At 36.2% G+C, this 25200-nt stretch overlaps 1 protein-coding gene across 2 annotated transcripts in view; it reads left to right on the top strand.

The window, feature by feature from the left end:
* fgf14 (fibroblast growth factor 14) overlaps positions 1-25200 on the top strand; it is a 160070-nt gene that overhangs the window by 6663 nt on the left and 128207 nt on the right. The window contains exon 1 of one of the 2 annotated variants that reach the window (XM_048193869.1): positions 7207-8067. The exons of the other annotated variant lie outside the window; for it this stretch is intronic. Coding sequence (XP_048049826.1) covers positions 7977-8067 — 91 coding nt within the window. The 5' untranslated portion in view covers positions 7207-7976. Of the gene's footprint in view, positions 1-7206; positions 8068-25200 lie in introns of those variants that run through there. 2 annotated transcript variants of the gene reach the window in all.

Here is a 25200-nt window from a genome sequence, read left to right as displayed (position 1 = left end):
GCTGCTGTATATAAGCCAGACACTGGAGGGACATGTGCATTCTTTTGTGAGGGATTTATCCAGTAATTATTTCCACTCATTTCAGCGTATGTGAGCAAGTAAAGAAAAAACAGTCAATGCTTGTTATTTGAATTTGCATTAGTATATATAATACAAATATCATGGAAGCTGGAAGCGTGGCACATTCTCAAGACATTTCAACTGGCAACGTTGCCTGATACAAATACCCGTTGTTCCCTGTTGTTTTGCTGGGGAGCACTATAGTCTCTACTGAGAATGAAGAGCCAGACGTGCTCCTTTAGGAGCCAGTGAGATCGGTGTTTTTCTCTCACTGTGATGGAAAGTGATCAAGGCAACAAGTCTCAGGAGGGGTAACGTCTAGTGATGGTCACATCCTCGACAGGGTCTCTCGCTGTTTGAGAAGTGTGCTCTTATTAACAGTGTAAACTCTGTGTCGTCTGATGCCCAGTATTTGTGGGTGTTTATGCCGAAAGTGTCTGTGCCAGCTCAGCTGTTTACATGCGCATATCAATAATGCAGCAGAGGACACCTTGTATAATGTATATATATTTTTGCTTTATCCTAATCTCTAGGGAATGCATCGCTATTATTATTGCTTATACTTATGGATAGCGAATTGAACAAAGTATTAAACTTTGGCATGTAACAAAAATGGGTGGAAACTATCATAATATCATCAAGACTTTTTTTTTTTTTTTTTTAGGCCAGGAACCAACTATAATATAAATTATGACAGAAACACCCCATAGCAACACACTTTTTTAAGTTTTCATTTGTGGTGGACGAATTTAGAGGGACATAAGACCCATCCTGTATGACAAATTTTTGTGAGGAGAAAGAGTGTTATGAGAAACAAAGAGCGGGAGATTGTTTGCCAGGAGCAATGGTTAAAGCAGGCATTATACAAAAATATTGAATATATATTGTACATAAAATATTTAATAAATGTTCAGTATTATATAAAAATATATTACAAATATATAGAGAAGTCCGAAGCATCCCAGACAGCAGTAAATATTTATGTCTTTGATTTTTTTTTTTTTTTTTTTTTTTTTTTTTTATGTGGTAGAAATGGGCTTCCATACTTCTACCTGGAAACAAAGTCTATCAAGAATTGTTAATAATTGCATTACTTTCAGAGTACTTTCACAGTAGGACTTCTCTTGTATCTAACTGCAATATCATCTACTTCTTCAATATTATACTGTATTTCTACTGTGCTTTATGCTGAAATAATGTTAATAGTTTGACTAACTTAAAATCAGTTAGCTTATTTTATATTCTAGCTTGTCGTTGTTTAACAATTGTTTTCATTTGTTACACTTCTGACTTGGCTAGAACAGAAATTTTAATATGAATATACAAGTTCCAAGATCCCAAGCAAATGGAACACTAATCACCATTACGGTGACTTCAAAACAATTACAGTACTAAACAATGTAATTATCTACAGTGGCATGGTTAAATACAACTTTATAATATGAATTCACAGTAAACCAAGAGCAGTACCAAATTACTGTGATGTCAGCATCATTTTGCTGTTGATTCACAGTAATTCATAAGAAAATGACCCACCATGCATACATTTCTGACTATTGTAATTTATTGTAAAATAATACTCTTTAATCCTGTAAATTCCTGGCAATTTTTTTTACAGTGTATGTTTACAAGATACCAGCTTACTACAATAAGCATTTCTGAGGAAGAACTAGTCTCTAGATTTGTCAAAAGGAGGTTAGTGACATCAAATATTTGAAGGAATCATAGTTTTTTTTTTTTTTTGAGACCGTTTAATAGCAGCTAACGGCTAATAATTTTTCAAATGTTTTATGAACAACCATTTTTTCCATGGGTCGTTGTCAATTCAACTATTTCATATTAAAACTACCTGACTAAAAAAAATAAATAAATAAAAATCTGTGGTTGGTCATTTTACATGTCAGTCAGATGGTCTCAACCTGTTTAAGTTGACTGTTCAGCTACTTTAATTTATATACACATACAAAAACAGCCCAAATTAATGTAAAGATTACATGTTGCATGCAAAAACATCAAATTATTACAATAACTTTTATTTAAAGATAGCAGAGATTGTCTTAAAGTTTTTGAGTTCAGATTTATTTATTTATTTGAATGATTATAAGTGGATTATATGCATTTCCCCAGAGATTTCTGTATGCATCATAGTACATTGGCACACTGCAAACGTCAGCAAAGCAGCACTTTTAGAACTGTTTGAGTACTGTTTCCATGTTGAGTGATGGAACATGTTGCTCCTTTCAGTTTGTGCCGGTTAGGACACTCCCTGAGAGATGATTATCTCGGAGCATGAGCAGTTCTTGTGTTTAGAACAGCGTCATTAAAGTACTCTTGCTGTAGGGAAATATCCACAGGCATAGTCAAAGAGTTGCATATGTCAAGTCATCTGATGGAAGGGGAAAAAGTGCATCGGCAACACTGGGACAGTAAAGACGATGGACAAATATGCCCACTATATCCATTGCGGCTCAATCACAACTGTGCTTTTAAAGCAACTCTGACAGTAAAAGGTCTAACTTGCCCTAGGCTCTTCCAAGGGACAGTTTTTTTTTTTACGTTTTATGTTTCACTTGCATTATGCTCTCACTCTTGGGGACTTCTGGATAAATCACATGTAATTCAACAATCGTTCATCCCTCATGCTACGCAACCTCGATTTTAAGGTGACCTGGGCCAAACGCATTACCAAAAGTAGAGGAATCTGCTTTTGAATGGATTGATGTTCAGGGTGAAATCAGGGTTTTGTGGAAGAGAATTTTTGGATCAGATAGTATAATGCTGTCAGATACTGTAAAGTTACAGTACATGCACCAATGCTAATTTTTCTTTATATTGTAATCCTTATGTTCACAACATGTAATAATTACTTCAATGAGCTCATTGTTTCTGCCTAAAATGTATACATTATGACCCGGTTTCACAGAGAGGGCTTAGATTAAGCTAGGATTAGGCTTTAGATCAATTAGGGCATTTTAGTAGCTTTTATAAATGTGCATTAGAAAAAAAAACATTACTGGTGTGCATCTTGAGCCAAAACAATGGCAATGACATATTTTAAGATATGTCAGTGCAAGTTGATATCAGTTAAAACAGCTCAAACATGCATTTTAGTCTGGGACTAGGCTTAAGCCTCGTCTGTGAACTGGCGGCAAGTTAGCTAACTATGTACATTTCTGAAATATGTGACTTGGACACAGTCACCTCTAATAACAGATCACTCTAAATTATAATGTAGACACATGCATTTTTTGAAAGATATGTATTGTGAAAAGCGCTATACAAATAAATGTGAATTGTGAAACACTGAATGAAACATTGCATTATAGTCATGCAGAATTGGTCCAGATAGAGACTTTTAACATGCATGAGAGTGGCACAAATTGATATGAACAAGAAGCAAACACAAAGACTGTAAAAGCAGGCATGCCAGCACTGAAGCCATGTGTCATTCTGATAAAACATTTCTAAGTGACTATTTGAAGAGGTGCTGCTTCACATGTGTGTGGGTTTTGTCAGGTTCAGTACTCCTGCCCTGTTAGTCATACTGTGGAGGCACTTGCACTTTATTTGCCTTTATGAAAATGAACAAAACTACTCTAAGATCTTATTTTTTTAACCTGGTATCAAGGTGATTTTGTAAACATGCAACAAACTTTTTTTTTTTTTTATTATTCTCAGAAATGCCTGGGTCAGCCTTTTTGTTATTTGTAGAAAAGTGGTTTTACATGCAGAGTCACGTAGTACTGGAATTTTTTTTTTTTTTTTTTTGCAGGGAAGGTCAAGCCTGATAAATTTGGTCGCCTAGAGTCCCCGACATGCCCAACATTCATTCAAGTGAATTGTACTGTGGTGTCATCCGGTGGCTAGTCATTAGTAAATGTGGAAGGGACAGACTGGAGGGTTTTGTACACATGAACAGGAAGAGAGAATGTTCGGACACTGTGCTCATCACGTAAGATTCATATTAAAGCTTTATTTGCTGTCCATGCGCCTTTTCCATTGAAGGGGGAAGATTTGATATAAGCTAAAAAACAAAAAAACAAAATTATATCCCTTACATAACTCATGGGGTTATGAGTTATGTAAGGGATAAAGATTTTGAAGGGGTTCTCTGTATGATAATGAGCGTCTGACTGTACATTTATCGCTTTTTTTTATTACATGGATACTTAATAAATAGATGGATTAATTAATTTAAATCAATAAAGTTTTAATCATTTTATTTTATAAGTAAAAAGAGTAGAGTCAGATGTAAAACACCAAACTAGCACAGTGTAATTATCGGATTGCCAGGGACAATAGTCATTAAATATTCAACCACAATATACTTCAGCTGACCAATCAGAGCGAAGTCTTTCAGAGAGCCATGTAATAAATTGTTTGTAGACTTCCATTTATTCTTGTTGCATTTTTCTGTTCATTTTAGCATATAGCAGAGATGGTCTTGAGAAGTCTTTAAGCTAAGTAGCAGTTTAATTGATTTTATTTTTACATTTTAAATTACTGATGCATATTAGATACACCAATAATAACACATCTTAATCTTCCAGCATGAGCAATTTACAACATAATCAAAAAGAAGTATAATAATGATGCCTGACAAAATTGTCAGATGATCTTCCCTTGGGTGCAATGATGTTTTACATTACATGAAACAGATCAATACTAGGCCTGGCAGTGTGAGCAGAGACGAAAACCTCAGTACTGCATTACCCCTTACACAGACAGTCTCTGCAGACACTTATCTGCAAAATCAGGTCATAATGTCGTCTTTCTAAAGTGCTGTTACCAAACTCCTTGTGTCACAAAGATGTCACGTATGGTTCAAACAGTGACGGAGTGCTATAGTGTTCAAATTTGATGCACTTTGCTCATCTTTTAAGGATTTTCAGCAATGTATTGTTGCTTTAATCAGGGAAGTGCCTCTTGCTTCGATGACTCATAGATTTGGGTTTTGTGATCATCTTGTAGTGGGAATGATTGGGCTGTGTCAGACTTTCTATGGGGAATTCAGTCAAGAAACACTGAGCCTCAAAGGGGCCCACCTCCCTGAAGACCTAGACATCACAGAAGAGTGGCAAGTCTTGGGCTGAACAAAAGTAGGTCGTTAAAGTAGATTAATGCAGTAAATCAAAGCGTGGAGCTTCCTGTTAATTGAACACTGCTCTTTTGTTTTTGTTCAAGGAAAACAATTATACGAAAGATAGCATTATTAAAATTAAAAGGAGCCTATTATTTAAGCAGGTTATATATCTTGTAACATGGTTGTATTGCCTTTAAAATGTTTTCCATATAACGTTACTTTTAAGGCATACTTTAAAGGCACATTTAGGCCACAACCACACAAAGCCAAAGTTTTCCCTATCCAATCTTTTTTTCCTCATTCTAAAAAAATTCTGTAAACATGGCTTCATTCGTACACACAAAATCACTAAAACCGACTCAAAACGATGTAGTATACATCCCAGACCAGTATGCGGCGCTGTAATTCTGCCACAGAGATACACTAAAAACAGAGAAGAAGACTTGGAGCATGCACATGCATGATTTTTCCCCCCAAACAAGTTCAGCAGAAATCCCGCCCTGGAGCCGATTCTAAAGATTTCATTGGCCATGTCAATCTCAGTGACGATTGCCTACACCAAACACTGATCCCTAAACCTACCCGTCACTGTAACCTCAGCCAATGAAATTGGTGTCAGGGCAGGATTTCTGCTGAATGTGTTTGGGGAGAAAAACTTGCCATGCGCATAAGGTCGAGACGTGGGGTGATGACATCATCATTTCACAAAATATACAGATTGGCTGTACACACAAAACGCAAGGATGTAATTTTCAGATTTATTCACTCTGGGACCCAGTTTAAAAAAATATCAGTTTCAGGCTCTCAAAATGCTAGATCCGTCTGGACGAAATGCCGATACGATACACAATTTTTACATATACAGCTAAATGCGTCCCCGTGTGTATGGGCTTTTAGGTACACTGTGCTGCTTCAACGCCTATACATTCATCATCAATGGAAAGTTTAAACTAAATTATTAATAGTTTACTAGATTGTAATAGATTTTTGGTGTGTCCCAGTTTTGCTCATCAGATGCAAGTGATTGTCATGCTTTCAGGTGTGTGTGGCAAACAAACAGACGAAGAGTCAGATGGATTAAAATCCAATATGAAGTTTAATCCAAACAGACAGCTTACTCCAACAAAGGTAGAGAAACACACCATATAATCTATGAACAGACAAACACTAAATGAACTGGAGGAATTTAAATACACAATGGTGATGAACTAAATGAAGAACAGCTGTGATGATAGTTAGTGTCCATGGTAACAGATGAGTGGCAGGAAAATCAAACAAAGAAACACAGAAACTGAAGAAATAAAACTAAAAGTCAAACAAAACTAACTGAACATAATGGTGACAGCGATACTCACAGTATGCTGTTTTCCTTTTGCCTAGCCTATAATCTTTTCTAATTTGCTCATTTTTTATTTACCAGTTAGCCTACAACACAACAGTTAATGCCAACAAAGAAGAGCTAACCGATGTTTTTTCTTTAGATTAAAACTCTGATGGATTGATTGAATGATTTCTACATTGTACAATTTTTTACAAATACTTTATAGAAAACATAATAGTACTTTAGGAAATTATCAATTTTATTGCAAAAGAATGAAAGGCAAAATGTCTTGCCCGAACGTGAAACACTTTTGAGCAATGACTCAAACAGGTCTACTGAAACAAACCGTTCAAAAGAACCGATTCAATTTGTTGTAAATCCCTGAGAGGACCTTCTTTGAGAGTAAAACTGTAAAATCGGAGTTTCTTTTTTATTTCAGCAAGCAGATTTGAACGTGGGAAAATTGTGTCTGACAAAACAAACACAGTCTGTTTTATAGTAGAATAGTACTTGTTACACAAACATACTAAATACACCTAACACGACATCGTAACTTAAACACCGAAAACATACTGATAACAGCCAAAATATTCATGAACTGCAGAAGAATGAAACGTAAAATGCGGAAGACTTTCTGAGGGATGATTCAAACGAACCGCTCCACCAAAACGAGCCGTTCGAACGAACCGATTCGCTAAATTGCATCGGATTTCCCAACGCTACTCTATGCCGAAATGCCGAAAGCGTCAGTGATATGCCAGAACCCAAACCACGTGTTTTACGTAATGGAAAGGCAATCTTTCAATTCAACCCCTCCTCCTCCTTGTCTATATCCAACACAGATCCAAGGCAAAGAGGAATACGTGCGAGATACTTTTTAGGAGGCAACGGGATCAGTAATGCACAGGTGAAACATCAAGCCGCACTCCAACCGCATCCTCAGCATCAGGATCAGTGCAGTGCTTTCACATTGATGAAAGCTCATGGATATTACTGACCACCAGCAGCAGCAACAGCAGAAACAGCAGCAGCAGCAGCAGCAGGTTTTAGGAAGACTTCCCTGAGAAACACTGAGCTGATGCTGGAAATGTGCTCTTTGCTCGGAGGTATCGCTGCTTTTAAATGGGATGCATCCCCTCCAGGCTTCTGATGCCGTGCACATCCATCCACCCTTCATCTGAGTGATGAACTAACAGGGAACGCAAAGATCCGCCGTGTCTTTCACGTTAGTTTATAACGGGCTGCACGTTCCCCCTCTGCAGCACATGCAATTTATAGAGTATCTATTTTTATGACCGACCAACCTTTATTACTAAGAAGAATACCTTTGTTTTGCCTGGTCTAAAGAGAATATTTTACCTCTTGCATGAAGACGCTTGGATAGTAATACATATTTTTCTATGTTACTACTGGAAAACTGAGCATCCCATTGTGTTCTTATTATTATGCAACCGCAGGGATCTGTTCTTTATCAGGGTGTCTAAGCTGTTGGATCGCTCCTCGCCCAAATCAATGTGGTTTCTTTGGAACATTTTCAGCAAAGGAACGCATATGCTGCAGTGTCTTTGTGGCAAGAGTCTTAAGAAGAACAAGAACCCAAGTGGTAAGAGCCATTGCGTCTTCTTCTTCCCCTCTATGTTGTGTGCTGATCTGCAGTCAAATTTGTGCAGCAAGTCAGTGAATGCAGGCAAGCTGAGGATAACTTGAGCTCTAGTGGTGAGACCAATCACACATATTACAGCCGAAGGCTTTAACATTCAACTTTTTTCAACTAAATCCCACAGGTATGTAGCGTTAAGACAGTCTTACTTGGGCCGTGTGTGTCAAACACATCTTTTGGGTTCGTTTCGGGGATGCTGCAGCATCCTTCTCAGTCCTGCATCACTTAAAGTGATGCTGCTCTCTGGCTTTCGTGTGCAGCATTTATTCTTCCGTGATTATGTGCAGTGCAAAGACCTCATGTCATTTGTCTCTTTCTGTTAATCCGTTCATTAAGAGATCATTAGCTTGCAGTTTACTCCAGTCAAAACATGTACAGCTGCCCTGTTGTTTCACAGCAAGATGGATACAGTTTGTTTCGCACAGATTCCCCAAAAACAAATCACAACAAGGCGTTCTGCAGGGCACACTTGCGCAGTTTTATTTGAACAAAGCTGTTGACACAAAGGAAAACTGTGCAGAGCGTGAGGGTGGGAGTCCTAAGTTGATGTTGACACCTTCTTTCCTAGACGTTGACACTGCAGCGTAGTAGATCATAGCAGTTTTCCCATGCTGACACCACACATTTCTTCATTGTAGTTTCATGGATGCTCTGTCAGTCCTGGACAACCTATTTGCCTTCATTTTAGTACTCTACCGTATTCCAGAAGCACTGATAATGTTCATGGGACCTTATACGCACATTTGGTGTCACTCTACAAACTTTTGAGAACAATTTTTTGGCTTTTTGACAGAAAGGACCTGTAACATAATACTTAAAACATATCTAAATATATATAATAATAAAATAAACATGACATATTCAAATATCAAATGCGCGAAAACACAAATATTGATTAGATTAAATCCTATAGACATTTTAAAGGCCATATAGATGAGTACATTTATTAGCAAATCTCTTTTTAAATTCATAGCTGTTACTGTAAATACAGTTAGGACCAAAGTTTAATCATAGCCAGCAGTGATTGTCTCTCTCTGTTCATAGTGAAATGAATCCATCATTTTCTTTACTCTGTCAGTGATTAGAAGTAGCAAAGCGTGAGGTTTTTGATTAGTTTACCACGGCTATTACGGTCTTAGCTGCATAACATTAATAAAGAGAGCAGAGTGCTGCCGGGGCCTGCTGGTTATAGTCTACGGCACACAGGCTGTATTTTTAGAAACACAACATGCAGCAGGGGCCGCATGAAGTATAATCACTGTAGTTTAGTTCTGTTGTATTCAACGTTTCCGTTCTATCACTTAGCACCTTCTTATATGTAACGGTCCCTCGGCCCCGGTTCGTTTATTTAGGGAGAAGTCACAGGCGATGTTTTTCCTGAGTTTTAAAGAGTGGTTTCAATGGCTGTCTTCTGTTCCAGCAGATGGCACTTTCTGATAGCCTTGTGTTGGCTAATGTTTTCCTGGCAGGGACAAAGTCTTGCACTTGGCATTGTGGATTGCATGAAGGTTTGTGTTTGCTGATGCTGTAGGACTGGGGTAAACACGGGTTGGTTCTCAACCTGCTGGAATCTGCGTGGCGTGACAGAACTTTCTCCCTCTGGACGCAAGTGAAGGGGCACTCATAACCTTTCATTCATGAAGTATAGCGATGCTCGTAATGGGCGCAGCGTAGTTTTTGGTTGTTTTGTGAGAGTATAATTCTCATAGGACTCTTTTTCACATAGACAATCTGTTCTCTGATGGCATTTATTTATAGAATAGTTTGTCATAACACCGTTAGATCGTTCCTCTGTGTAGAATTGGCAGAGTGGATCCTGTTGTAACTTCTGGTGGTGAAAAGATATTAAATATTAAGAACACACACACACATAGTCAGTTCAGGCTGTCCACATTTGGGACACCACTGACTTTCACTGTATGAACCCTGACACATTTTTGCAGAATCTCTTCTTTTTTTTTGTTCTACAGAAGAAAGGAAGTTATAAACATTTGGAATGACATGAGGGGGAGTGATTGATGACAGAATTTTTGGGTGAACTATCCCTTTAAGGGCAGACAATTAGCTAAATATACTACATATCTTGACAATAATTAGAATCTGCAGTGTGGACATGTCTGTTGTTTGTTCATGTCACAACTAACCAAATCAGAAGCAAGACTGTTTGAGTTGTCTTTGATTACGCAAGAATAACTTGCAGCAAAATTGCATCAAAGCTCTTTTTTTTTTGTTAAAACAATGTGACATCCAGTTCCTGAATTAAACAGTATGATGCATGAGTGCATTTATCTGGCGGTTCCTCTAGTTTATAACTCAGTTTATTGTGGGATGAATTATGTCTCATTGTGCAAACTCTCACTGATCAGTACAGTCTGAGATAGCAGTCCAGTCTTGCTGTAAGCTGTCCTTATTTATTTATTTTTGTTCTTTTGATCAAAGCTTCTATCAAATCGCCTGCTATCTACTAATCCACTGTGGTCAAAACAGCACCAGTAATAGCTCATAATGGAAATTTCATGTTTGTCAGTGCTGTTTCTTTCTCCATTCAGAATTCAAACTTGTGATCCATAGAGGAAACACAGGGGTTTGAAAAATATTATAAACACTATCTCTTCCACATGGGCAATGAGTAAATATTTAGCTTTAAGGTAAACAGTTCGCTTATCTTGTGCTGTATTTTTTATAATGGAAAAGTAAAAAAAAAAAAAAAAATTTAGAGGTTCTTATCTGTGCAAAATTCGGTGGTGTTAGGGTGTGCTATGTAGTTGCTCTGAATGATTTTTAATATGTTGCTATGCGGTTACAAAGGTATTCTGGGTGGTTGCTAAGGCATTGCTGCATGGTACAATAGTCTCAATAGCATGCAACCAAGTTTCTATGATACTGTTTCATGGATAAGGCTTGGGTCCTTTTTTTCAATGCAAGTCTACAGGATTTGTTGTTCACCCCTTTTTTTTCAATACCCCTGGCAAAAACTGATTTTAGGTACTACATTTCAATAGTTTGTTGACTGGTAAGAAGTTTTTGAAAGAAGTCTCTGCTCACCAAGGCTGCATTTTTTGGATACTGTAAAAATACAGTAAAAACAGTAATATTGTGAAATTTAATTACTTATTTATTCCTCTGATGGCAAAGATGAATTTTCAGCAGCCATTACTCCAGGCTTCAGTGTCACATGATCCGTCAGAAAACATAATATGCCTATTTGGTGTTCAAAACTATTTTCTTATTAGCAGCATTGAAAACAGTAACAGTTGTGCTGCTTAATATTTTTGTGGAAACCATGATACTTTTTTTGGTGTATAGAAAGTTCAAAAGAGCTGTATTTATAATTATATAAATGTATACATTATAAATGTCTTCACAGTCACGTTTGATCAATTTAATGCATCCTTACTAAATAAAAGTATTAAAAAAAAATCTTTTTGACCCCAAACTTTTTAATAGTAGTTTATGATTTGTAGTATCTAAAAATGGCATTGTCTAGCACTGTTTATTCATCAGGATTGATGCAACAGGAGAAAGTAATTTGTCTTTACACACTTAAAGTCAGTGAAAGTCAAACAGTCACACTCACAGAACGTGTAATTATACAGTTATGAAGTGGGTTTGTGGACCAATGAGATTTTACTGTGGGTGTGGCTATCCAGCTCAACACTGCAGAAGTGGAAACCAGGCAACTGTACTGTAGCTCACTGCCGTCACGGCTGGTTAGGACTCCGATTTACATGCAAGAGATCACTTGTAGCTTTATTGCATCATGCCTGGTTTGGACACAGCATAGTATAAATATGTTTACCTTGATTGTCTGCTTAGCTTGTTTCAACCATTGTGCTTATTGTTGTAACTGTGGCAGTGTTTTGAATCTTTTTTGACTAAGTGAAGTTTGAACTGCTAAGAACTGTGCTAATGCCTTGAGTTGCTATTTATGTGTCAGCTGTGTCACATCCTACAAAAACTTATGGCTAGATAGCACTTTATGCTTTATGCTACATCCAAACAAATTGCAAGCAAAATCAAATCTAGGCTTCTGCTGTAATCAATAATTTTTCACTGCCAATCTGACCCTCATCCATAGCTTTTTCATACAGTGAAGTGCAGTGCAGGTAAAGGTGCCCTTGAGTAGCTAGATGTTCTGTAGTACTGCCATTAGTGCACTTTAAAAATTACAATCCAATCACATCCAATCAGAGGAGCCTGTGGGTGGAGTCTCTCAGCAAGTGGACTGCACTCGCAACGAAACAATCAAGTTCACAAATATTACACTATTTTAACATTTAGAATACACTTGTAATTTAATATAATATTGCAAGTTGTACATTTCTCATACTTCTCCAATCAAAGAATTGTAGTTTTTTTGTGTGTGTGTGTACTTGTTTTTAGTTTCCTAATTATTTCCTTTGTGCTTCCCTTTCAACAGACTAACTACCTAACTGCCTGTTCAGACAAGATTAAACAGTCTGCCTGTTCAGGGCCATTCACACCAACAGTGAATTACAGCAACAAAGTGACTAGAAGTCATTCGTTTTCAATGACAGTTGGCGATTTGAGGCGACATATGTGACCACTGGCGACGCACCAAAGTTGAGCAGAGTTCAACTTTATGCAAATGCACAGCAATGTGACGTCATCTAGCATTGTGAGTGGAACAGCTGAATACTGCAGTCGTCCAGGAATACTTATTAACAACAAACAGTACAGCGAACAACCTAACTACATTTTTCAGTAGTGTGAGATTAACTCGGCTGATTTCAAAATAGTTTGGTTTTGTGTAATGTAGTTGTTCTTTTATGACTAGCTTGACAAATTCCTGCATCGCTTTTTATCACATTTTATTGTACGTAGCAGAACAAATAATGCGAAACAATCTAGAATGTTCTCTCTCAAGTGGTGTTGTGATGTCTGATTCATTTAAGTGAATAGATTTGTTCATTTCAACTAAATGGTAAAAGAAACCTTTCTGAGTCACCATGCATAATGTTTTAGTTAAGAGAAATAAAGAAATATTGAGCAATTAATGGTAGTAACTGCTTTACATAATGAGTAAACTTGTAGCTTGGCAAGCTAAAGCTTTAAAGTAGTTCCCTCTAAACTCTGTACAGTGGAATATGATATCAGTGGGACAGATCTGTAGCCATATATATATATATATATATATATATATATATATATATATGTATTAGAATTGTCAAAAGTACTGACTTTGATACTACGTCAGTACTGAAATTTTAAAAATGTGATGCTTTGAGCGCCGTTGAACGGATTCGTAAACACCTCTGATTGGCCATTGTGTTCACGGCTTATCGGATATGTCTGTGATTGGCTTCAGTGATCAACGCTTCAAAAACATACACTTGTAAATAGTCAATGACGCTCTTCACTGAGCGCTTACACAGATACACACAGGAGTATTTTGAAAGCAGGCGTTTATCGCGGACCAATCCACTGATAGACACCTGCTTTCAAATGCTCCCACTTTCAAAATGCTTTAAAATAAAAACACTTCCATGTGCCGTGCGTTGATCATTGTAGCCAATCACAGACATATCCGATGAGCGAGTGAACACAATGGCCAATCAGAGATGTTTACAAATCCACTCAACAGCGCTCAAAGCGTCACATTTGAAAATTTCAGTACCGAAGTCTGTACTTTTGACTCTGTATGTATGTATGTATGTATGTATGTATGTATATATATATATATATATATATATATATATATATATATATATATATATATATATAATAAATACAGCAGCACACGTTGCTATCTGTGTTTAAACTAAACTCATTTATGCCTTGCAAAGAGAACTCTTGCTGTGAGAAGATCCGAAGTGTGCACACGAAAAGCTGCGTCTCAGACAGCATGCAAATACTGAGATCTTTTTCAAGTCTTGTGCTTGAAAGGACAAATTCACACAAAAATTATGTCAACATGCCCGTCTTGGCGAGTATCCTAGCAAACATAGTAGGTTATGTCTTAAGTGAACGTAAACAGTTGAGAAAGACAACGCATGTGTATCATTGTCAGTGTACTGGATCCATGCATTATGTCTTAAAGTGACAGCACCCAAATATTTTTTATTTTTAAAAAACAAAGGCAAGGAAATCAATCACTGCTATTGACTGAATAGCTTTTGTAACTTTAATAATGATTAATCTTTATTTAATGTATATAGTGAAGGTTATGTGCAATGTTATTTTACATTTGATTACTTTATTCAAATTCTGTACCTGAAAACTACTGTTAGATACCTAAATAACCTGAAAAGCACTGTTTATTTTATTTGCGCCGTTGCTTGTAGTTTGATTTTTTTTGTTTTTCTTTTCTTTTCGTTTGACAGTAGTCCTTTTTTTCTTGAACATAGCACATGCCGAACCATACTGAAACCGTGACCCTAAAATAAAAACTTAATTTGTAATTTGAAGTGTTACACCCCTAATATATATATATATATATATATATATATATATATATATATATATTTTTTTTTTTTTTTTTGGTGGGAATATGTTGAACATTTTAAACATGAGGTACTTGAGAGTGACTGAAGTCTTGTCAAGCTTGGTCATGATAAGATCACGAGATGGAGAATTTTCATTTTTCAAGTTTTTTAAGTAGTCAAGTGCCTCTAAATAAAGAATCACCCAGGAAACATTGCAGACAGCGAGAATGTTGTAATTGGTAAAGCACACCTGGGTTTCTGCTCATAGTGGCACAATGAATCGTGTTCTCGCTGTTCATCACTTTCCCAAACTATTGGCTCCTCTGTTTAAACGGTTTCTTTTTCTGTTGTTCATAGCCATGTCAGCATTGTTTTTCCATTAGTAAACTATAGTGGTTTCCACTATTTCGAATGTTTCGAAACATTCATCAGCATTGCCTCTCTGTTAGTGAATGTCTCTCTTGCGCACTTCGCACTAATGGGTGACAAAGATCTTGCCGGGTCGTGTAATATCTGAATATTGCTGAAGTATATCTGCTTCATGCAATTCTCATGTTTGTGCAAAAGACATTGTTGTTGTCAGAGTAATATATGAAATACACTATATTGCAAAACATACTAATTAGAACACAGCTGAAAGGAGATTATCATACAGTCTCCCGTGGGTTTTTTATCACGACGACAACAGCGGTTTTAATTCCGCTGTGTCAATGTAATGAAACTTTAGCTGTGGTTGTTGTACATCTAAAAGTCCTACTTTTTGAGCTATTTAGCTAAAATAGCCCACAGTGTCTCAGTTGATGTAACCGACTGCTGCATTTGCAGCATGCTGCAGGGTTAAAGAGTTCTTCTTAGTCTTTGAAAGTGCTTCTTGCACTCAAAGCTGTGTTTGTGTGATGCCGATAATATTCACGACCTGTCTCATGTGTCTTCCTGGTCTCATTAATGGAATAAACTTTACATATAGAGCAGTCCAATTAAAACAAGGACGGACCGTGGCCTCTCTGCAACACATTAGACGCAGTAGACATTTACATAAAGCTGCCATCAAGTTGCTCCTGTGGCTCCATGCTGCAGCGCCACACGGCACAGTGAAGCAGGTGGAGTTTGATGGCTCTTGGCCGGCTGCCCTGGAAGGTGGCATTAGCCTTGATACCCTCAGAGGACAAAGTAAGTGCTCTCTGTACTTGCATCCATCAGTGTTCAAGGGTTAAACAATAGTCTGAATTCGTTTGTGTTCTTCCTTGTGTGTGTGTGTGTGTGTGTGTGTGTGTGTGTGTGTGTGAATCTGAGATTATAACATAAATGCAACATGTGGGATCATAATGTCTTGCTTTCATGTTGATTTAAATACCAAAGATCGTTTTTCTCTCTTTCTCTCTTTGTATAAAAATCAGAAAAAAATCTTCTGATTTTAATAGTATTTTTTTGCTTGTTTCTTATGTATTCATTATTCACCAAATAGATTTACACAAATTACCAGCAGGGTTATTATAGTTAACTGAAACTAAACTAAAACTAAAACCATAAAAACATTTTTAATTGAAATAAAATAAAATATAAAAACATATATTTTTTTTTATTTCAGCTAGCTGCCAAGGCAATGTTTCTGTTATATAAAAAAACTATAGACATACAGCATATATATATATATATATATATATATATATATATATATATATATATATATATATATATATATATATATATAAAAATAATAAAAGGATGAGGAATTTACTGAATTAATGAAATTAAACAGAATATGAATTATTAGGCTAGTCTAGTTTTGCAACAAATTTGAAAAATTATTCATTTTGATAAATTGTCTATTCATTGCCTGAAATATAGAGCACATTTTTTCCTAAATAATAAAAACAAAATTGTCCAAAACATTTAACTTTTTTTTTTTATTTAGTCATATAACTCCACAATGTCCACAACATTGTCTTCAGATAAGTTTATAAAAATAAATATTGACTTAAAATGTAAATTAGAGCATTCTGGGAAATACAGTAGAGATGCACAGATACTGAAATCCTGGCCAATACTGAAAGGACAATAATTATTTCTTTTATACCTTTTACTGATGTTAAAAATGAAAACAAATAATATAAAAATAAAAAACTAATTCAAAATATTAACAAAAACTATAATTGTAACTCGATAATAAAGTAACACTAAAGATTTTAATTTATAAAGATCTAAAGTCTAACTGTTTATTTTTTTATTATTAGTTTACAACATAAAAACATCTACTTATATTATAATTTTTAAAAGTGTACTATTTTACAAGTGCATTACAAATAGCTCTCGAATTAAATGGAGTTAAAACTGTAATTGATTACAATATTTACTTTATAAAAACATGATTTAGTAAGGCTGTAATTCAGATTACATTCATGTTTATACTGCAGTCCCAAACATCGTTAATGTTTCCAGAAGACATAAATCTGTGTTGTACTTTTATTGAATGCATTCAATTTGCTTTTACTTATCAGTCATAATTTTTTTCCTTTAACTATTAAGCTATCAAATTTATTTCATCAGCAGTTATTGCTTTAAAGTAATATTTAACAATATCATTTCAAAGATAAATGATCTGTGAAAGACGCTCCTTTATTCTCTCTGCTGAGATGTGATGCATTTGTATCATATGCAGTGGGAATAAATCATCTGCACTGCATGCACATATATCGCAACTGTGACATTAACAAAGGTGTGCTCATGCTTTTTTTTTCTTTTTCATGTTGTCAAAAACCATCCCCACTGATTAAAGTGGATCATTCTCACATGGCTTGTAACAGCATGTTTCAGACTGCCTCAATAAATCATGTAGCAATTTGGAGGGTCCCAGGTTCCCAGTACTAGTGTTTCCTCAGTCTCCCATGTCCTGGGCTACTGTAGTAGGATGGGGAATTATGCAGTTGAACCTGTCTCTGTTTTACCCACAAAACATCTCAGCACTATCCCACAAGCTCTGGAGTCCAGGTCACATGACCGAGCATGAGCTACAGTCATTATCTGGTACAGTGCACTGATTTTTGTGCACACCAAGATCCTTCATGCTCCAGGACATGGATTCATGGTGATATAGGCTTTTGCTGAGAGTAACACAGATCACACTTTATGGTAGAAAATCAAATTAGAATGAATGATATGAGCAAGAAATGTTTTTGTCACAAAATGTTTTTGTGCCGCTTTGGATCAGAGATGCTGCAGTAAGCAGGGTTGTGAACCATTCAGAAATGAACCGACAATGCCTTTTAAATTTTAATTTAACCAGACAGGATGGAGAATGGCAATTCAAATAAATTTAAAGAAGAATTAAAATGGAATGAAATGGATTATTTTTTTAAAAATATCATTTTTAGTATAAATTACCTGAAAACATTTGATTACAGGGTATTTCCAGGAATATAAGATGATATTATGTAATACAGTATATGTATTTCATTATACAGTATAATTTGTTTCAAGATTTAAAGTTCATCTTTAAAAACAAATCATTTAATAATAATTTAAATGTAACATTTTGAGGATCTCAAAATTTTTCCTACTGTACATTATAATACTAAAAATGACTGATTTTAGTTTTTACGGTTTTATTTTTTCATTTATTTAGACAAAATAGTATGGAATCAGTCATAACTTGGAAATAATTATTGTCCTTTCAGTATTGGCCAGGATTTCAGTATCTGTGCATCTCTACTGTATTTCCCAGAATGCACTAATTTACATTTTAAGTCAATATTTATTTTTATAAACTTATCTGAAGACAATTTTGTGGACATTGTGGAGTTATATGACTAAATAAAAAAAAAAACTAAAATGTTTTGGACAATTTTGTTTTTATTATTTAGAAAAAAATGTGCTCTATATTTCAGGCAATGAATAGACAATTTATCAAAATGAATAATTTTGCAAATTTGTTGCAAAACTAGACTAGCGTAATAATTCATATTCTGTTTAATTTCATTAAATTGCAATTCAGTAAATTCCTCATCCTTTCATTCAAATTAAAATTTCAGTTCACCTTGAAAGAGATTAAAAGGGAGCCATTTCTTAGATCATGAATTTTGCCCAACCCTGACAGTAACATAGAAATTGTCAGTTTTTAATAATCTGTTTTCACAAAGGCAAAGACTAATCCTATTATTTCATGTGTCAAGTAGGAAAATAACATATGGGGTAATGCATATAGTAGCCAGATCTGGCACATTAAGCTGCCTGTACAATTTTATTAACATGACCAAAGCCTATCAGATGCCTCATAAGAGAACACCCCCCCCCCCCACACACACACTCTGTGTCCTCATGCTTAATGGTTTGGTACATCATTTCCTTTGAAATGTAATTTGTGGTAATCACACTGACTGAATAGGTCTTGTTTATTTGTTACATTAGGCTTGTGTCTATCCAGGCCACATGATAATGGAGTAATTTAGTAGCACATGGAGCTTGCACTTACATAACCTTCTTGAAAATAGAACCTTTTATATTTTGATATAATTGAGCAAAGATGAGCTGTAGTAGTGGTGATGTCAACAGTCATGTGTGGGATTGATTTTTTTAGCAACTTTCTAACAAATCGGAAATTGCAGAAAACCCCCAAATTGTCTCAGCATAGACCTAGTATAACAATAACTGTGCAACGCTAACAAAAAAATATCCGTAGGTTGTATGATTTTTGTGTGTGTGAGACCTTTTCTTCCTTTTGTTGAAATGGTTGCTGCACCCTGTTGGAATCAAACAACTCCTCTGCACCAGCCAGATCTTTTCATCTGTCAGAACTGCTTACAGAGTTTCCTGCGTCTCGGCAACCCGTCTGGGTTTCCTTATGTAGTCATCAATGTGAATCACCCACAAGGCGCTTGACGGTGACTCCTAACCATACGCCACTCCTTTCGTGATACAGACGGCATTGATTTTGAAGTGCCCCTCCCCCACACTACATGTATTTGGTAAATTTGCTCCCTTTCTTAGGCCAGACACTGAAACGCAGATGCGAATGTTTGAAAAACTGCCCAAAATGTTGCTGTGACAGTAGTTGACCTAAAAAAACAGTTATGTTGCCTGCTGTGGTGTCTTACTTGCGTTGTAACCTCTATTAGAAAATTTTGTTACATTTCAGAATGCAACATTGTGTGAAATCACATACTTGTGTAAAGTATGTTTTTGGTATTAAATGCTGTGATGGCTCATACACCAAAGAATCCTACTAACTCCAAAAGCATAGACAGGGGATCAAAAATAGGTGATGAGATATATCTGAGATTCATAGTCAGACATTGTTGTTTTCATGGATTTCAGGTTAATGTTGGAATGACTGTGCTTGTTTTACTTCTTTCTGCCCATGAAAACAGAAGCTTGAAATGATGCAATCTCATTATACCACATATTATTTTGCATTGTTGTTTTCTTTTGCTGTTTATTGGATCCAGATTGCACAGAGTTCTCTGATTTCTTCAGTTGGGTGCAGTATGGTTTCCTCTCTGCTTGTTTTAACAAAGGTAGTTAACGTTTATTTAGCCAGCGCTTTAATCACTTACATATTACAGTAAAGTCACCTTTATTTATATAGCGCTTTTTACAATGCAGATTGTGTCAAAGCAGCTTTACATTGATAACTGGTACATAATTTGGCTGCACAGCAGCTCTTAAATAATAATGTCAATGCAGGCAGATCAGAAGCACTGTTGAATAAATATCAAGAATACTATTGAATATCAAATGTCAAGTGTCCCCAACTAAGCAAGCCAAAGGCGACAGCGGCAAAGGAACCCAAACTCCATCAGGTGACATCAGGTGGCAAACAGGTGGCAAATAGGTGTTAAAATGGAGAAAAAAAAAAACCTTGGGAGAAACCAGGCTTAGTCGGGGGGCCAGTTCTCCTCTGGCGAACAGTGCTTTGTTACAATCAGGTTGCTATCATAAGTCTGATAGGATCGCAACAATCAAAGTATTTATTTCAGTTCCATCCAGTTGAGGATCGTATTCATCACGCCATTATGGACGGTCTGTTGAGGAACTGTGCTACTGGCTGTCGTGTCGAAGAGGCCTTCACAATGGATGATCCAGTTGACTCGATCTCTGCTGTAAAGCTGCACGATTCTGGATTGGGAATCACAATTTTTTGTTTCAAATAGCGATCAAGATTCTCCCATGATTCTGAACAGACAAGAGACAACTAAACAAAATAAAATGTAACTTACTAGAGTTTCTGACAAAATGTTAATTTTCACAGTCTATTCGGTTTGAATGACTGATTCAATGACTTGCTTATAAAAACTTTTTTCATTACTGGATGAAACAGTGTTTTTGAACAAATCTCTTGAATGAATGGTTCAATGAAATACATTTTTAAGTAACTTTTCGCCACCCAGTGGCATAACGTTGTAATTGATACTATCGTTATTTGAAGCGCCAAGTTACTTTTCAAAAGGATTTGCTCTATTTTGATTGATTCCATAGACATCAGTGTTTATATTCCAACTATAACCTTTTATCCCAGTACTTCTGTGATAATTTGAATATTTTTTAACACAGAAATAACGATACCGTGTGGTTGAAAAGACTGTTTGTGAAGCCGTTTCATACCTGATAACTGCCTTCTTTTGGTCAGCAGCTGCACCAACACAGATTTGAATGTTCCGCTCTGATTTTGGCAAAATTTTAAAAGACAGCCTAGTCAGGAACGTTTTCATTTGAGATCGCGATCTTTTAACGATTAATCATGCAGCTCTATATTACACTTTCAGATCTTCGGGAGTTGGCTAACCTGAGGTTAAGTGCATTCATTATAAAATGACACAGTGGTGATAGATAATGGATCAGCCCTTGTTAGTTTAAACCCTCAGTCTTTCAGTTACTAGCCTAAACCTTTTAACACTAAAACAGCATGTTACATGTGTTTTCTGAGCCGCTTCTTAGTACTAGGTTATGGAGGATGTAGCAGACTACCGTGACCTGACATACTTTGCAGGGACTGTACATCATCGCTCCATAACTGCAATCCAGGTAGGCTACCCAATTTGACTTTTTAAAATGCAGAATGTGGCAACACTACAAGTCTTGTTACATGGCTAGCTATAATTCTTCTTCATCACTGGATCATCATTTCATAAGTAACTTATTTCCACAATCAATAGAAAATGAACACTTTTTCTTAATTAATTTCCACTTAACACCTTTCAGTGGTAATACCTTAATGTCAGTGAATGTGTTTTAGTGTTGAAATATACTGTTTTCATGAAGTCATTACAGTGTGTCAAGGCATGTTTGCTAACCGATAGGCTAAGGGTATTTTTTCATCTTTATAGTATTGGTTTATTAGTTTCTTTCTGGTTGTCAAAGTGCCTGAGCAGAATGTTTTTTAAATGTATATTAGCTCTAGCCTGTAGCTTGTGCTAGCTTATTACAATGCGGGTAACTGTACTTGGATTGCAAACAGTATGAATAACCTGTGAAAGCGAACAGTTGTCTCTCAGCATGACTGTATGTGTGTGAGTAGAAGATTCTCTCTCTCTCTCTCCCCTCTTTTTTCCAGCAGTCTACTCAGGGATCTGAGCTACTGGAGGTTGTGCTGTTTAATTTTTGCTGCAGTGCAGCTGACAGTATTGTAACACCGCCTCTCGCAGAATATGTCTGCCTTTTTGCAGCAGCACTGCTTCTAAGCTGTGGAGCACCTCCAAACTGCTTTGTTTAAGAAAAATTGCATTAGTCCTCAAGTTTCGTATTCATCCATCACCATTGACATCCCCTGTGCTTTGTAGCCTTACATTTACACTTAGCTTTGTCAACATTTTATGCTGACCTTTAGGAAGTTATTATTCCCGGCATTATTGGCTGCTCAACTTATTCCGCAATTCTTTTTGCAGAGTTTAACTCTTACTATAGTAAGTTCCCTTGGCATTTTTTTCTTGCGGTAATTGGTAATGATACTATTTCGTATGGCGTCATGGCACAGCTAATTGTAGGTTTATGGATAATTACTATTATTTAGAGGACTGTTAGTGTTTACTCATCTGCCCTAGGGCTAAGTGAACGCATTCGCTAATAATGATGCTTTCAAACTGAGAGGGGACGATAGAGAGGAGGAGGAGACTTCTGGTGAGAGTGAAAGACAGTTGGAAAATGATTGAAGGTGACATTGAGGTTTTAAAGAGCACCAACTTGAATGTTTTTCCAGGTCAAAAGGTAAAAGACCGTAGTAATTGAATAAGAAAGTGTAATGACAATTTGCATACAACAGGCTCCTAAAAATAGTGTGTAATTTGTTATAATTGGCCTAAATAATAAATCTCCTGTTTTAAAGTGCCCCAGTTATGCTTTTTTTTGGACATTACCTTTTGTGCAGTATGTAATATAGCTGTTTGTGAATGTAAATGTCTGCAAAGTGTGCAATAAATAGATTTATTGTCTCCAAAAAGAAATACAAATTCTGAACTGCCTGAAGCGAGTCGTAAGTAAATCTAGTCTTACTTTCTGCACAACCCTACGTAGGTTTGTAACAGACTAACGTAATGCCTGACTATAGTCTTCATTGGCTGCCTGCGTACAACGTCTACTTTGACCCTCCTTCAAACTCTTGTAGCTGAGGCCTGGAAGAGTGTGGTTCATGTTGTTGACATGTTGAGAAGATGCTGTTTTCTGTGCTGTGAAAGCAAATCCACTTTGCATGCTTTTCTAAATGATGAAGGCTTGGATATGAATTGATGTGGTAAAAGCGACACCATTGTTACTGTTTGTATCACTGTGCATACAATTCAACAATGGGTGTTTTGTTTCCGAAACTGTACTGTAGGAGGTAGACCAATCACAACAGACTGGGCCATCTGACCAATCAGAGCAGAGTAGGCTCTCAGAAAGAAGGGGTTTAGAAAAACCAAATCCTTTATCGAACTGTTTCAGATACTGTGAGAAAAGAGATGATGCTGCAATGTATGTTATGAGAAAATTAAAGTGTTTTTTTTTTTTTTTTTTTTACCTTGGATGCATGTAAACCTATTGTAAGAGACCTCCAAAACAAACTTAGGAACCTTTTAAAATAGCATAATAGGAGCACTTTAACACCCAGTAATATCAGGAATTTTGAAATTGTAGTAGTAGAAGTTCATTAAAAAATATTTGTTTTAATTGAAATAAAATCAACATGCATATATGCCAAAAATTATTAAAGGGTTAGTTCACCAAAAAATTAAATTTCTGTCATTAATTACTCACCCTTATGTCGTTTCACACCCGTAAGACCTTTGTTCATCTTCGGAACACAAATTAAAGGTCCCGTTCTTCGTGATCCCATGTTTCAAACTTTAGTTAGTGTGTAATGTTGTTGTTAGAGTATAAATAAAATCTGTAAAAATTTAAAGCTCAAAGTTCAATGCCAAGCGAGATATTTTATTTAACAGAAGTCGCCTACATCGAACGGCCAGTTTGGACTACATCCCTCTACTTCCTTCTTTAATGACGTCACTAAAACAGTTTTTTGACTAACCTCCGCCCACAGGAATACACAAGAGTTGCGTTTGTAGAGTGTGTTTGTCGCCATGTCGTCGAAACGCTGTTATTTTCATCCCGCAGTCCAATCACCGGGTCTGATTCCGGCTCAAATTGATAGGGTAAAATTAAAGACATGTTTACAATAACACTGAGCGCGTGCATCTCCACGTTATGGTAAGAGGCGTGACCTTTCCGGGCAAGGTTCGCTAAGCTGCTGTCGAATCACAACACAGGAACCGCTGGCACAATCAGAACTCGTTACGTATTTCTGAAGGAGGGACTTCATAGAACAAGGAAGTCATCAGCCCGTTTTTATGACAGTGGAAACAGCGGTATACAGATAAGTAAATTATGTGAAAAATACTGTGTTTTTTTACACGCGAAACATGAACACATGTTATATTGCACACTATAAACACAATCAAAGCTTCAAAAAACCACGAAAAACGTGACCTTTAAGATATTTTTGATGAAATCCGATTTTTAAAAAATGCTGTGACGGTTTTTTTGTCCACCATAGAAAACAATGTAATTACCAAATTCAAGGTACAGAAAAGTAGTAAAGACATTATTAAAATAGTCAACGTGACTACAGTGGTTCAAACTCAGTGTTATGAAGCAACGAGAATACTTTTTGAGCACAAAAACAAAACAAAAATAACTACTTTATTCAATAATTTCTTCTCTCCCCAGTCATTCTCCAATGCTATTTATGTTGCAGTGCTTCCAGGTTCTACGTCAGAACGGCGACTCTGCATTGTTTTTGCGCACAAAAAGTATTCTCGTCACTTCATAACATTAAGGTTGAACCACTGTAGTAACGTTGACTATTGACTATGTATTTACTACCTTTCTGGACCTTGAATGTGGTACTTACGTTGCTTCATATGGGGGGTAAAAAACCCCCCTCAGATTTCATCAAATATATCTTAATTTGTGTTCTGAAGATGAACGAAGGTCTTGTGGGTTTGGAGTGACATGAGGGTGAGTACTTAATGACAGAAAATTTATTTTTGGGTGAACTAACCCTTTAAAGTTGTAAAATCTAATTTTTTGTAATAAAATATTGATCCCTAAATATCACCACCCTTGTTTTTTTAGATACAGGAGCAGCTGATTATTGATGTGTAAT

This window comes from Megalobrama amblycephala, linkage group LG6 (assembly GCF_018812025.1).
Source record: "Megalobrama amblycephala isolate DHTTF-2021 linkage group LG6, ASM1881202v1, whole genome shotgun sequence".
NCBI lineage: Eukaryota > Metazoa > Chordata > Actinopteri > Cypriniformes > Xenocyprididae > Megalobrama > Megalobrama amblycephala.
This window is presented reverse-complemented; position numbering and strand designations above follow the sequence as displayed.